This window comes from Fringilla coelebs (genome assembly GCF_963513975.1).
Source record: "Fringilla coelebs genome assembly, chromosome: 1".
Taxonomy (NCBI): domain Eukaryota; kingdom Metazoa; phylum Chordata; class Aves; order Passeriformes; family Fringillidae; genus Fringilla; species Fringilla coelebs.
In genome coordinates, this window is record NC_140028.1 from 97,605,710 (window position 1) to 97,620,438 (window position 14,729).

The window sequence follows — 14,729 nt, forward strand, 5'->3', positions numbered from 1 at the left end:
GCTGTTTCAAAACTTCTTGCCTGAATTTCTACAATTTTTTCACACTGGAGTGGCTGGGTGGGAGGGACTGAGCACTCCTTGGGGGCACCTCTGTACTTGAGGTCAACTCCAGAAATCTGTTGTAGGAGTTGGTGTCTTAGTGAAGATGACCCTTCTTGCTAGGAGGAAAAGGTTTGTCTGCTGTGAACACAGTTCTCCAGAAGTTAATTTACAAGGCTACTTGCAAGAATTCCAGTGTGCATCTTTGCAGTGGGAATCTTGATTTGTTCCTCTTCACCCTTTTAAATCCATCAGATACCTTTTTGTATAGAGGCATTAGTAGCGCAAATGTGGAGGGTCCACTGATTTGCAATTAAAATTACTGTTTTCTGGTGCCTATCACTTAAATATGTTTTCGGTTTTTTTCTCTTGGATTGGGATGGTATTGCAAGTGTGTGATTGAAAGGAATTAAAGGAATTGGATATGAAAGATATTAAAGGAATGTTGTTTTCCTATCTTAATTTCTATAAGCAGTGCTGTCAGATTTGGTAATACAAACATGATGTTGTCTCTTGTAGGATAATCATGGGTCAAACCGGAAAAAAATCTGAGAAGGGACCAATTTGCTGGAGAAAACGTGTAAAATCAGAATATATGAGACTGAGGCAGCTCAAGAGGTTCCGACGTGCTGATGAAGTAAAGGTACTTTATCTTTTGCTTCTATTGCTTATTAAGTTTTACAAGTGTTGATTATTTTCTGTAGTATGTGTCCTACAGTTAACACTTGCTGTAACAATTTCATTGAATACTTTGTCAACCTCCTGAGAACTTGTCTTCACTCTGTGGTCTTATAAACATGTATAATACATTTATATGTGATTGGGTTGAGAATGTTAAGTATCAGAAGAGGTTGTGGAGAGGTAATATGGCAACTTCTTTAGCTTCATACTCTTCAAATTCAATTTAGAATTTAGTTCCACGCTACATGTGTGACTCTCTAAATGTGAGAACAAGGTATGAATTGAAGAAAGAGACAGTGAACTATACTGAGCCTCACTGACGTTTAAACTACATTTGTATGTTTTGAGCACTTTTGTTTGTTATAACGTGTCTGGTTAAATGTTAGAATGCCTTAAGATGCTAGCAGATGAATTTAGAATCTTTCATTTATTTATAATGTTGTGGTTAATTTTTAGAGTATGTTTAATTCTAATCGTCAGAAGATACTGGAAAGAACTGAAATCTTAAATCAAGAATGGAAACAACGTAGGATACAGCCTGTTCACATCATGACTTCTGTGAGCTCATTGCGCGGGACCAGGGAGGTTGGTTAACATGTGTTGTGGTAATTCCACTTACAAGGTTGTTAGCACGTTTTCATTTTATTACTGGAAAGTTGGCTCTTCTTGATATTTTTTTTTCAGCATGATATGACTTGGCAGCTCAATGTGTTTTGTATGAATGTCTTAAAGGATTTATTTATTGTGTACTTTGATCATGTGACTTCTGCTAAGGAATAAATATGTAGCACGCTACCTGGCTTTGAATGACACACAAAAATGAAACTTCTTTATTTCTGATAATGATTGGACCATACCTCAGCATCCTTTAATAAAACCTTTCTGTCTCTGGGGTACTGGGAGTTTACTCTTGCTCCTGTTGCAGTTAGATTAACGAATCCTTGTGTTGCACAAGCAGACTGGATGCTAAATTTGGGAAAAGCACTTCCATAGTTGTGGCATAATTTGAGCTAAATGCCTAAACCTGAAATGGTTTCCACAGAATTGGTAAGGTTGAAAGGGACCACTGAATGTCATCTACTGCAGCTTTCCTGGTCAAGCAGGGTTGTCCTAGAGCATGTTACTCAGGATTGTGTTCTGTGTCATAGTAGTTTCAACAGTGATTTAAGCCCATTCCAGCTCTCTATATTCATCCCAGCTTTATTTACCTTATTTTCAAGTTGCTCTTTAGGCACTTCTTCACACTTAAAAAGTTTGAAGATGTTTGTCTGTAATAGTCTGAAAAGCGAACTCTTTTCAGTAGGGTGAGAATGAAAAGACTGCTGTGAATAGGTTAAAAAAAGCAAATCAAAGTACTTCATCTGCAAAAAATTTGCAGAGTTTCTTCTCCTTAAAATTTCAGTGGAGAACTGGGGAGTGGGAGTGTGTCACAGAGGTGCATTTGTGTGCATGCATGTTCAAATGCAAGGAGGAGAGGACCTTCATGTGTTATCTTTTAAATGTTCTTGAATACACAATTACTCATGTACAGCTCTATAGCTGCTGTGTGGGATCAGACCTGATAATAATTGACACAGGTACACATCCAATTTTCACTTTTTTTTTTGTTAGTAGAAGATTGTTCCTCTTTCTTTTTTTCTTTCCGTTCAAGCGTGGTGCTCACTATTCTTTATGTTAATTTCCTGCCTGTATTGATAGAGCACACTAATTACTACATTCAATCCAGTCTCTGTCTCATGAATCAGAACTCTAATGCTTGATTTAAGTTGCCATAATTTATAGTGAGAGAAGTGAGATGAAAAAATGCTGGGGACTTTAGAAGATTACTTTAAAATCTTCTTTTCTTAATATACTGAATTTCTTCAGAGTTGCACAAGACACTGGCTAGAAATAGAAAGGTTGTGTGAGAGCCTTCCTGTGTTTGGTGAAGAGTGCAGGGCATTGCTGGTGATAGTCAGCATGCCCTGTGCAGGCCCACCAGACATCAAGCTGAGTTCCATACCAGGACAACAGAGCGCTGTAACTGAGCCTTAGTACCAAACTGAGGCACTTTGACGTAGCCCATTTGTCAGCCCGAGACTTCTAGTTCCAAAGATAAAAGTAATTAATTCTTTTACTTTTGTATTTTGCTTTAAAAGTACATGAAAAATATGCTAGGTGGCTGCTAGCTAGAAAATTAAACATTAACCTGAAATGGGAATGAAGCAGTATCATAGTGTGGTGTCTAGAATATTAATATACACAGCAGAAATCTAATTCCATTTGCTGCATATTAAAAAGAAAATGAATAAATCTGGCTTGTGTCATTCTGCCGGGGTACTGTCTCTGTATATTGTTTGTTACATTACTTTGTGTATTTCTTTAGAAATGTGAAGCTCTGTTCATCTTTCCCTTCTGGAAAGGAGAAAGATCTTTTGTCTCCACTTCCTTTTTTCCTTTCAGGTAGCTATGATAGCTGTTCTAAACTTTGTTTTACCTACCTCCAAATCTTCTCTGTTGTACTTCCCCAAGCTTTTTATGTTCCTGTCTGCTTTTACTTGTAACTTTTTCCTCAGAGTTCTTCATACTGCAGTCCAAGTTGATCTATGTTTGAGAAAAGTTGATTTAAGTTGATCTATGTTTGTTAACCGTTGATTATTAGATGCAAGAATAACCTAATTGTTGTCTGTATTTCTATGGATTGCTTATCCTTTGAAGGCCACATAAATCTCTGAATATCCAAAACAGAAGTCCTGTAGCTGAAAAATTCATTGATGTATCCAGAGTTACATACTAAGAATTAATTTTCATTTTTCCTTTGCAAGCAGTGAGCATAATGAAAGAGTTGAGGATAGGATAAACAGACAATAATTGGGAAACAAGGCAGGAATTAAAAAGACATATGGAGTTTTTATTTATATAAGGTGTCTTGCTAGCATTAAAGTCAAATTTTATTTATTTTTATAACATAAATAATACATGATTTCTGCAGTGTATTGATCTGAAGCCAGGGGAATTCACTTGCCCCTCAGATGGTCTGAGTGAATACACAAACATCAGTGTAGCAGCAGCAACAGGTACTAAATCTGTTTTGAGATACAAAACCTAATTTGTATTGTAGGTTGAATAGTCTGAGTAAAATACTATCACAGCCACTTAATAATAAGTGGAAGAATGCCATCATGATCTATGAACAAATATATTGACATAGAAATAATTCTTGAGGCTATTTTCTCTTGCTAAAACTATTTTTCCTATTATGCCTTGATAAACGGATGTATTTTTCAAAGGTTGATATGGTTAATTTTGAGAAACTCTTTAAATTTTTTACATTGTGGAGTGTTCTGTGATTTATTTTTGTTTGGTTTTTTCCCTGACGTTGCTATGTAAGTGTAACTTCAACTTCTTATTTCAGTGCTCTGTTACCAGTGACATTGATTTTCCAAAACAAGTCATCCCACTGAAGACTCTCAATGCTGTTGCTTCTGTGCCTATAATGTACTCTTGGTCTCCCCTTCAACAGAATTTTATGGTAAGTTTAAACAAGTATAGGGAGGAGAAGGGTGTGGAGGAAAGGGAGGTGTTAATTTTAGAAGTATGCCAGCAAAATCTATTGCCAATTACCCTCCCTACTTTAGGTATTGGTAATAGGGCAGTGATAATCAGAAATAAGCTCCCCCAATTAAAATAGAAAGGTAACTTTGCAAACTGAATCTCTGTCCTCAATGTACCTAAGTATCTCCAAAATATTGCTTTAAAGTTTATTTATCTTTGCTGTAAAAAGTTTATTTAATACAGGTGACATATTGTCTTTTGTGGCCGTTAACAAATGTAGTTTTATTTGAAAGTATCAAATTAGTGTAGTGAGAAATGTTTTCTGAGGGATGTTAATGCTTTAATATAAGGCATATTTGTAACAGAATAGTAATTCTTGTGGAATAAAGGGAACTGAATCCTGAAACAGTCTCCCCACATAATGGTCATTCTAATATCTGAGTATGCCCTTTTTTTTCAGAATAACTTCACTGTGTGCAGAAGCCATAGCATTAGATTTCTGATATAGGTGTTTGACTTTTTGAAAAGCTTAGCTTATTGCAAATCTTTGTCACATCATTTTGTATATGACCACCTTTGCTGACTAGTTATTTTGGTAATAATTATTAGGAAGTAGTTTAAACAACAGTTTTTTCATCAGTGTACATACACAGTTTTTTCCACACCTTTTTCTCCTTGCTTTCAATTCAATGGTGTGTGGATATTTTGGATGGGTACAGAATCATGATCAGCAGGAAAGTTTATTTTTTAACAATAGAAAGTTCTTTTGTAGTATTGGGAGATGCAGCTGAGTATCAAGGTCCGTAAATTCTATTGATAAAACATGGGAGTATTAATGCATTTAGTCTATATGCAGTCAAAAAGGGACAGTGGAGTTCAGATTAAATTATCAGGCATGTTTTTCTGTTTGCTCTTTAGACAACTTTCATTTAGAGTCTCTTTGTAGCATATTTTCTTATCTCTGGCCAAACAATGAAAGGGTGGTTCCCATTGTGTTTTCCTACATTACTGTAAGAGAGAACTGAGAGAGGACAAATGAATTTACCAAATGCAAGCTTCCCAAAGCCAGATAACTTGATAAGTTTCCATATTAGAAACTTCTTGGAAGTGCTCTGCTAACCTTAAGATTAGGAGCTGGTGTTAGTATTTTGAGCCAGTCACCAAGAATGCAAAAAATTGTCAAAAGTCATTGAGGGTTTTGTTTTGTTTTTCTAGTTAATGGTGAATGTGCTAAAGCAATGAAGCTAGTTAATTTACTGTGGGCAGAGTCCTGTAGATAGTGAAAAACAATGCAGAAATGGCCACTTGACAACACAATTTAAAGTGTTTTGATTATCACTGTTGTTCCTAGGTAGAGGATGAAACTGTTTTACATAACATTCCGTATATGGGAGATGAAGTGCTTGACCAGGATGGTACTTTTATTGAAGAACTGATCAAGAATTATGATGGGAAAGTGCATGGAGACAGAGGTGAGCCCAAACACTCAGGTATACTAATCATTTCTTCTTATATAAATTATTGTTGTAGTGTTGCTTAAGGCCTGATGTGTGATTGTTACAGTAGTATCTCTACAACTTCTACATTGTGTAAACACTAGGTATAACAGACTTCCTTATTTAAATGTATTGTTCTGCATTTCCATTAGGCTGCAAAGTTTTAAGCAGTAGTGTGGAGAAATTAAGCACATTAACTTTTTCCTTACAGCATACAGTGGTTCTTGGTATTCAATTTTGGGCTCAGAGCTTTGGAATATGATATTGTGACGTGTGTGTGTGTCCTGCCTAGCAGAAAGTGGCAGGATGATTATGCAAAACTCTGATAATGACAACATTTGCAAATGTGATTCAACAGACTAACCTCTTATAGGTTTGTGGGATTTTATTTCCTTATTTTCTTTAAGGAACTTGCTAGCTATTTAAAAACCCTTTCTCTGTAAATCAGCTTACAGAGTAAAGTTGTATCCTTCTGTTGGTACAGAAGTATTACATGTATTTATTCTGAGGTGTAGTTTATCTGTTCTCCTGTGTGGGAGCTGGACTACCTGCAGTGTAACCTGTCCCTCACTTTGCTAAAGTCTCAGTGAAATGGCGACTTTTCACTCGCTCTGGGCTCCCTCAGAACTGGCTTATATAAACCCCAACTTCACTTGTAGAGGTTTCTCTTGACTACTTTGATTCCCCCTTCTCAGAGTTATTGCCCACACACTCCACCCCTTCTCTCAAACAGAGAATAGCTTCTTAAAATTAATCATATTCCTGTTAATGCTGACGTATCTGAGAAAGAGAACCACACTTTTTGAGTTCATGTACCATTCATGAAGGTTAAACCTGTGATTCAATAATAAATGCTGCTCAGCCCTACTAGACTTGTTAATGTCCTCAGTATAGCTGGTGCCTTTGTATTTCATAAGAAACATGGAATGTTTTGTGGGCTTTGGCCTTTGGATATTGTTACACATTTCCTAATTGCTGATTTCCCTGTCAGAAAACTAGTTATGTCAAAATGATGACATTTCTACTAAATGTCTTCTATTATTGATTTAATTTATTATTAAAGGAGTCTAGCTTTAGAATTAATCCTGTTTGGGCATCCTGAGATGCAAGTTTATGATGGCAATTACTGTTATTATGGGTTCTCCATAATATATAAAACATATTAAAAGTAGAGATTTTTAGTCTCCCAATAATTTGTATAGTGTGACTGTAATTAAATGTAAATACTGTGGGAATCTGTAATCCAGAGGCATTCCCATGTAAGAGTCAGAATTCCAAACTAGCTCTGTAATTGCACTTTTGGGAGACAATTTATACTAACCTGTGTGTGTATGTTAAAAGTGTGTTTAAAACATGCGAGTGGTATTTTCATTGTCTACATAGCAATAAGTGTTATTTTCTGTCAAGTTATTTTGACATGCAAACCCAGTCCAGGTTCAAAAGGATGGTAATAAGCACTACAGTTCCCACACAGATCATGTTTGTTTTATTGTTTTTTTTTTTTTTTAATGGTCTCTTGTCAGCACTACGATTTTTCCTTTGTGTAGAAATGCTTTATTGTTTAATCTCTTTTGCAATCTGAATGTCACAACAGAATATAATCTAATAAATAGACATATGCAGAATATAATCTAATAAATAGATATATAGAATTCAGTTTTCTCTTAAATTTTTTGTATATAAATGTACTCTTTTTTATCACCCAGTCAGTGGGGTCTATTGTGGGAAATAGATACTAAGAAACAATCAACCAAAAATCTCTCTGGAGATTCCTTAGCTTGCTAAGGATTAGTTTATAGACCGTTAGCATGCATTTCCAGACTGGCTTACCCCTAACAATGTTGGAACTGGGATTCTGGAATAAAATCTCTTAAATAATGTAGCTGGTAGTATTTTTTAATCTTAAAAGGAAGAGAGATTTGTATATGTATGTAGCGCATGGAGTTGGGAAAAAAAATTGTGGGAATTTTTCTTCTTTCATTCCATGTTGTTAGTCTAAGAAATGAATAATGAGTTTTTTCAACTGGTCTTGGTTTATATACTGCTATTTAAGTGGGAAAGCTCTGAAATTGCTTTTCATAAATGACAGCATTTGTCTTAGTTTAATTAAAGTGTAGGGAGGATTAAAAATACCTTATATACACCTTGTGTTTTTTTGTTTACTCCCACTTTTGCTGGATTTCAGAATGTGGATTTATCAATGATGAAATATTTGTTGAGTTGGTCAATGCCCTTGGTCAATATAGTGATGATGAAGATGATGATGATGGAGATGACAATCCTGATGAAAGAGATGACAAGCAAAAAGATCGGGAAGGTAACAGGATGGGTATGTCTATCTACAGACTTTAGAAATGAAACCCAAAATGTTTTGTTTAACCACTCAATAAATTTGTTCAAACCCACCTTCCTATGTGATAGTTTTCATGTCTAAAGTAGCATAATTTTCATAATTTCCTTTGTCATGTAGTTCAAGATTTCTATTGAGAACACCATGAGAGGTACTTTTGCCAATTTTTGTTCATTGGCATACTGAGACAGTCAAATGCACCAAAAATCAGTCAGCTATCTGTCTAATAAATGCTTTGGTACTCCTCAGAAAATGATGCATCATTATTCTAAAGCAGGCAGAGTTCTGAATTTCCATCTCCATCTGCTGGTGAAATAATGGTTTCTCCAAATTTTACTAGCAGATTTTTCTCATCAGGAAAGATCACTTAACACAGTTAAAATTGTAAGTGATTTGGAAATAAAAATCTTTACTTCTTTTTTAGGTTAGAATTTTGGCAAGCACCCCCTTTCTCTGAACACCTTCTTGAGGTAGCAAAGGAGCAGAATTACATTTTTTTTTTTTGTTTTCCAAATATTTTTGCTTGCTTGACAGAGAAAGAAACCCACCCACCTCGGCGATTTCCTTCTGACAAGATATTTGAAGCCATTTCCTCAATGTTTCCAGACAAGGGTACAGCGGAAGAATTGAAAGAAAAGTAAGAAAATATTTCTTACAGTATATTGCTGTGTTGCTTTATGAAACAAAGATTCCTCTATAAAATAACTCCTTCATTAAATACTGGTTGATTAGGAATGGTTCCCCTTGCAGGTAGTTCTGTGGCATTTGTGTAACTTCTGCAAGTGACACTGAAAGGGATTTGGCTCTTTCCCCCAAGTCAAACAATACAGAAGTGTTTATTAGCCTTCCCTTTAATATATTGAGAAGTGGGTGGTTATATGTCTCTAATAAGGTGGTAAAATAAAAGCTAAAAAAAATATATATTATCTCCATTTTGGATGATACTATGATGATGATACTACTCCTTTTTAATGATACTATGTTTGGGGTCATGATGGTCTTGAAAACAAATGCAATATTTCCTAGTCAATTTGTATGAATGAGTATGGAATTAATAATTTGTCATGTCACTAACAGATTGGCCTTTTTAGCTGACACATATTTCTTAGAGATTTTTTAAAGTTGTCAGTGAAAATGCAGCGTGGTACTGGAATGGTATAAAACTGGAGTGGAATAAGAACCACTTTTATTTTAAAAAAATTATATGCAATAAATGACTTCTATTATTTTGCTTTAAAGATACAAAGAACTCACTGAGCAGCAGCTTCCTGGAGCTCTTCCTCCTGAGTGCACACCGAACATAGATGGACCAAATGCTAAATCTGTTCAGAGGGAGCAAAGCCTGCACTCCTTTCACACACTCTTCTGTAGGCGCTGCTTTAAATACGATTGCTTCTTACATCGTAAGTACCATTAAAGTGTGCTCCTAAATGTCTTACTTCTTTTTGTAAGTCAGGAGACTGAGAAGTACCATAAGATCCAATGCAGAAAGAAGGAAAGAGAAGAAAAAATAAAAGCAAGAATATCCCTAAAGTTTATGAAAACAGCTTGTACATGTTGACATTATTTTGCAGTGGAAACTGTACCTCAGAAAACTGAATGCACCTGTGTGGGTAGTTTGTTATCCTTTCTGCATTTAAGACTTTGTATAGAATTCCTGACTTGGACCAAATCTGTAACATCACTTCTCTTTTTATATAGTCTGCAAGAAAACTACATTGTTTTCTACTATTGTTTGTGTTACACTTCCTCAGTTTGTGCATGGAGAATGGGATGTATTTTTCCATTAAAAATTCTGGTTATTCATCAGACTTGCTTCATTTTCCACTAGGGAGAATGAGCACTCATGAACAGTTTTCCCTTTTATTCTGCTGTGTTACTTTCTAGCCACATTAGTTGTACTTGATTATTTGAAGAATTGTTTCAGAGAGTTGAGTTTTAGAAATTGTGATGTCTATTCCCCTGAACTGCTTTCATGTTGCCCCATTGTTTTGGGCCAACAAGCTGACAAGAGCTTAGCAGAGATGTTGGCTTTCACTTGCAAAGTGTGAAGAGATTCTGAAGTGCTACTTGAGACAATTTTTCAGGACAGAGAGTTAAATGTAAAGGGGAAACTAACAGCCAAAATGAAGTGGTTTCAACTTGTAGCAGTATACTGTGATGCCCTCTATACCAAATTAATTTTCGCTTTTGACTTAGCTGTTCATTTGCATGTTCCACTGTGAGTGCTCATGCATGTTCATTTGGGAATCCTTGTGCTTTGTCAGCAGCTCCTCATCCAGCACACATGCAATCTGCCTGTGTTTGTACTCCACACTGAAGGCTTTGCACAGGGCTGCTGCTTTTTCATATCCCGTGGTTGCCTTTCAGTTTGAGGAGGAATTGGAATTGTTCTCACATGGTGGGGAGGGGGGAAGCTTTTCATGTTCCTGGTTCCTTTAGTACTTGAGCATTTTGGAGTTAGGTCTGTTAGTTCCACTTTCTCCTTATATTCTGTTCACAGGCCTCGCTAGAAAATGCAAAATAAAAATTAAAAGGAAGCTGTTACTTCTGCATAATGTTCAAGAACAGTAAGTCTCTGGAGCAAGCTGCTGCCTTGACCAGCCAGCTTCAACACAGCATATTCTGTGAAGCCGTAGGTCTTGTGGTGTCTTAGTTGCCTGGACACTACTTCCAAGAGGTGCTGTGTGCAGCCCTAGTCTGTAGGACAGGGAAGTGAAGCTGTATGCTGATTGTTGGCAATCTGTTTGTCTGGCAGGGTTTTTAGGAGTTCTTGACACTCTCAATAGTCCAGCAGAGAGATTGGGTGCCAGTTCTGATTAAGTCAACAAAAAAGCATTGTCTGGACATAGTGAGGACAGGCTTACTCTAGCAGCACCTCTGAAGACTTCAGATGTTTCCGCTGTAGCGATTTTAGACATTTTTCTCAGTGATTTTACAAACTTTTAGTTTTTCAGTGGAGATGGTTGCTCCTCTAAAATACATGTATTTCACTACTCTGTTTTGTTAGTCTGTGTAGATTTGCCTTTCATGGTCATTTTTGCAGACTGATAGAAGAACAACTGAAAAGCTTTGCTGACTACCTGTTGGGTACCTGCTACTTTACCAGACCACAGTTTTTGAGGCACCAATTCTGAGAAACTTTTTTAATAGAAGTGCTGTGAAGAATGGGTTCACAGATGGACTTTTTGTCATGTTCTTGGGTGCCATGTTCAGCCAGTGAGAATGTCCAGAGCCATCTCACTGCTTGAAGGACCTCAGTTCTCATACCAACAGCATCCTTTAAGCCAAAAGCACTGTGCCTTCTTTCTCTGTGTTCATAATCTTGAGATAGAAGACAAAGTGTTTGTACTAAAAGATTGCCTAAGTTGTTCTTGCTTGTGACTTGGTATGCCCCTTAAGCAAGTTGGAGTTCTTTCCAAAGCGGTGTATGTCCAAGGCTTTATTTAAACTATGCCTCCTACGTAAAAGAGCCCAAACTTTAAATCATCCCTTCAGGATTTCAGGGCATGACAGAAAGAGGGATGCATAGCACTTCCACTGTGGAAGCATTTAGGACTTTGTGTCAGATGGAGGGTGCAATGAGTGGCTCTGACAGTGCTCTTTGTGACAGCCTGTGCAGCACATCCGTGGTCACTGGTGTTAATGTGTTTGATAAGTAATCACTGCAAAGAGGTCGCTGACCTTCGTAATCACTGCTCATCACTGCAGACAGATCTCTCCACCTTCGCTGCCTGGGCTCAGCGCTGGACCCTGAATGTAGTAAACTGATGCTTCAGTTGCCACTCCCTGAAAACATACCCAAATTCCACTGCAACAATGACTGCTGGCTGCTTTGGATGCATTGCTTCCTTTTCCTTTTGTCTGTAGTTACACCAAGGAAAGAGGATTGTTTTCTGTCTGCGTGTCTGTCTGTCTGCGTGTCTGTCTAGAGCACGGAATTTTTTTGTTAAAAACTGAGAGAGTCAGTTGTTCGGCCTCTTTGTTTTCTGTGAAATCTTATGACTCTCATAGCTTGGAACAAGTAACTCATCAAAAAAAAAAAAAAAAGAAAAAGAATGCTTTGGTTATTGGAAGGCTGCAGTAGCAATTTTCAGTGTCTCTGCAACAATTTAACAATTTAAGTTTTATTACATTTCTAAAGTTGCCTCTATGTTCTGCTTCATGCACTTGCCAGGTGCTCTGGGATGATGTTCTGGCTTCTGCAGATGACATTTTTGATGAATTACTTTGGTAATGTGGTGGGCTGCAGTGATCAGATTGGTACTTTGAAAGGTGTAAATCTCTGGAGAAGGCATAGAGAACTAAAAAAATACAGGAATTCTATTAGGTCTGCTTTTGCTTTTTGTATTTTCCCCTCTTAGGTTCCATTTTTGTTAAGATTAGTTAACAATTAGTTATGTTGTGGAGTTTCCAATCTTTGTTCTAGAACATTTGAGTTAAATATAGGAAAAGTTATCATTAGATTTTTAACGTGTCAAGTCCCCTTGACGACCTGGCAATCCCTTTATGTGCAGGTGATGACATAACTGAAAAAACTTGTGTACTTGTGGACTTCATTTGCTGACAGCAAGGAATTATGCCTAAATGTCTGGACTAACAAAGAATTTAGAAGAAGGAAAAATATCAGGTAGGGAGAATTTCCCAAATAGCTTGACAATGAAGCAAATGTACATTTCAGGCTAAACTGTTGCCTGTGTACTTTCACATTATTGAAAATGAGAGTTGAGCCCATTGGGGATGAGGCAGATAATAAATCTGAAAGACAGAAAACATGCTCAGGGACACCACTTTAGAATGATTTCTCTTAAGGAAATCATTAAAAAAATGACTTAAGGTGTTTAGGAAATTCTACAAAGTTTTCTTTGATTTTTTTTTTTTTTTGAAAAAGATTACTACTGATATTTTAAAAATTCATAATACAGCTATACAACGAATAGTTTTATTCTTGTCCTGGGTCCTTTCTTTATAACAAGCCTCCCAAAAAAATACTTCACAATAGAGGTGGTAGATTTTGACTGTAGTTGTCTTTTCTGTGCCATGTTGGATGTTTTTAAAATATTTTTTTTTGTTTTTTAATATTTGAACACAAGATATGATTCTAATTTTAAGTATCATATGTAACTTATTTTTGAGGTCTCATGAGTTTAAAAATAACAAAGGTTTCATTATATTAAAAGTTAAGCATTTCTTCATTTTCTGAAGGAAAACAGTTTAAAAAAATACTCATTTTAGGACCTTGCACAAATGAATTTGTGAGGGAAATGATTGCATCTGCAAGTGACGTGTAAAAAGAATAGCTTTGATTTCTGTACATTGCAGCAGTCTGGTATAGATCATGGCTTGCAAATGTCTTAGTGTTCTTGTGCATTGCTGAAAAATTATTTTCCTTGTAGTATGAAGAGAAGGTAAAATAGTAAAGTGGAAAAAAATCTTGAATGAAATGGTATACTGTGCAAATTTAAAGATGCTGTGTTGAAAAACATGGGAGTTTTCCCCTTCACTTTCAGGTGAATGGCTCCCATCATCTCATTTCTTTTTAAAAGATGGAAAAAGGTGAAATAACTTGGCATTAAATTGCATTGTTACTGTAACAAAGTAGAACATATTTTACCTAACGAATATATGAACATGAAGGATATGTGAAACATGAGAGGTGGCATAGCAGTGGAAACTTTTAACTAAATCTGGAGGAAGAAAGAGCACTAATGGCAACAATATACATAAACTACATTCCTATACTTGCTTGTAAATAATTTTTCCATATCTATATGCCCATATATAGCAAATTACAGCTTTTTTTGTGTTTCCAGATTTATAAAATATAACATATTTGTCTGGAGAAAGGGATGCAATATTTACTTATTGTAACTTTTATTTTATTTTATTTATACCATTTTAAGAAAGCCTTGAAAGAGTACATTGCTTTCCTGGGGGGTTCCCGTCTGCTGCTATCATTAATACAGCCACAATATTATAGAATTTATTATTTGATTTTTCTACTCACCCTCCTTTATGGGAGGGAAACATGAAGCATTTCCAAAGTTCCAAGATGGAACTGGTCACCCTCCCCACCGCTGCCAAAACAGGTGTTTGCAGAGCTATGCTGCAAACCAGACCACTGAAATGAATTTTGCTTTTAAAAGCTTGTCTGGGAAGACATGAGCTCTGCCCACATGCTTTAACAGGGATGGAAGTGCATTTAAAAAGTTGAGTCTTTAAAGCTTAGTGGACATAGAGAGAGAAGCCTTGAACAGGATCTGGAAATCAAATGAATAGCAAATGGCTTAATGAAGGAGATGTGTGAAGTGATGGTGTGGAACAGCCCCTTTACATTAATATCAGTAGGAGGGGAGGGATTTCTTTTATTTTGAACATATTAGCACTTTTTATTCACTGAATTTTTATAACCTTCACTGTAAGTTACAGTTACCCTACTGCAGCTGCAGTAAAACTGCAGCATGAGTGCTTCTGCATAGTTTGGAAATTGCACATTTCAAGTTGAGCATTTTTTCTGGGCCTTCATGGAGCATTAGCAAACAGACAGCTAGCACTGAGTACTCTCTTCTTTCTTAAATTTCAGTCCATTGTTCATTTCTGTTCCTTGCAGTTCTGTATTTAGAGGGGAA

The 14,729-nt window shown here is 36.3% G+C and overlaps 1 protein-coding gene across 2 annotated transcripts in view; it reads left to right on the top strand.

Annotated features, from left to right (window-relative positions):
• Nucleotides 1-562: 562 nt before the first annotated feature.
• The window catches only part of EZH2 (enhancer of zeste 2 polycomb repressive complex 2 subunit), a gene marked incomplete at its 5' end in the record, with an annotated part of 29,647 nt that continues 15,480 nt past the window's right edge, over nucleotides 563-14,729 (top strand). The window contains 7 exons of one of the 2 annotated variants that reach the window (XM_084212814.1): nucleotides 563-682; nucleotides 1,177-1,305; nucleotides 4,115-4,231; nucleotides 5,606-5,726; nucleotides 7,936-8,079; nucleotides 8,635-8,737; nucleotides 9,340-9,503. In XM_084212814.1, coding sequence (XP_084068940.1) covers nucleotides 566-682; nucleotides 1,177-1,305; nucleotides 4,115-4,231; nucleotides 5,606-5,726; nucleotides 7,936-8,079; nucleotides 8,635-8,737; nucleotides 9,340-9,503 — 895 coding nt within the window. The remainder of the gene's footprint in view (nucleotides 683-1,176; nucleotides 1,306-4,114; nucleotides 4,232-5,605; nucleotides 5,727-7,935; nucleotides 8,080-8,634; nucleotides 8,738-9,339; nucleotides 9,504-14,729) is intronic. The other variant, XM_084212813.1, reaches the window with a different exon arrangement.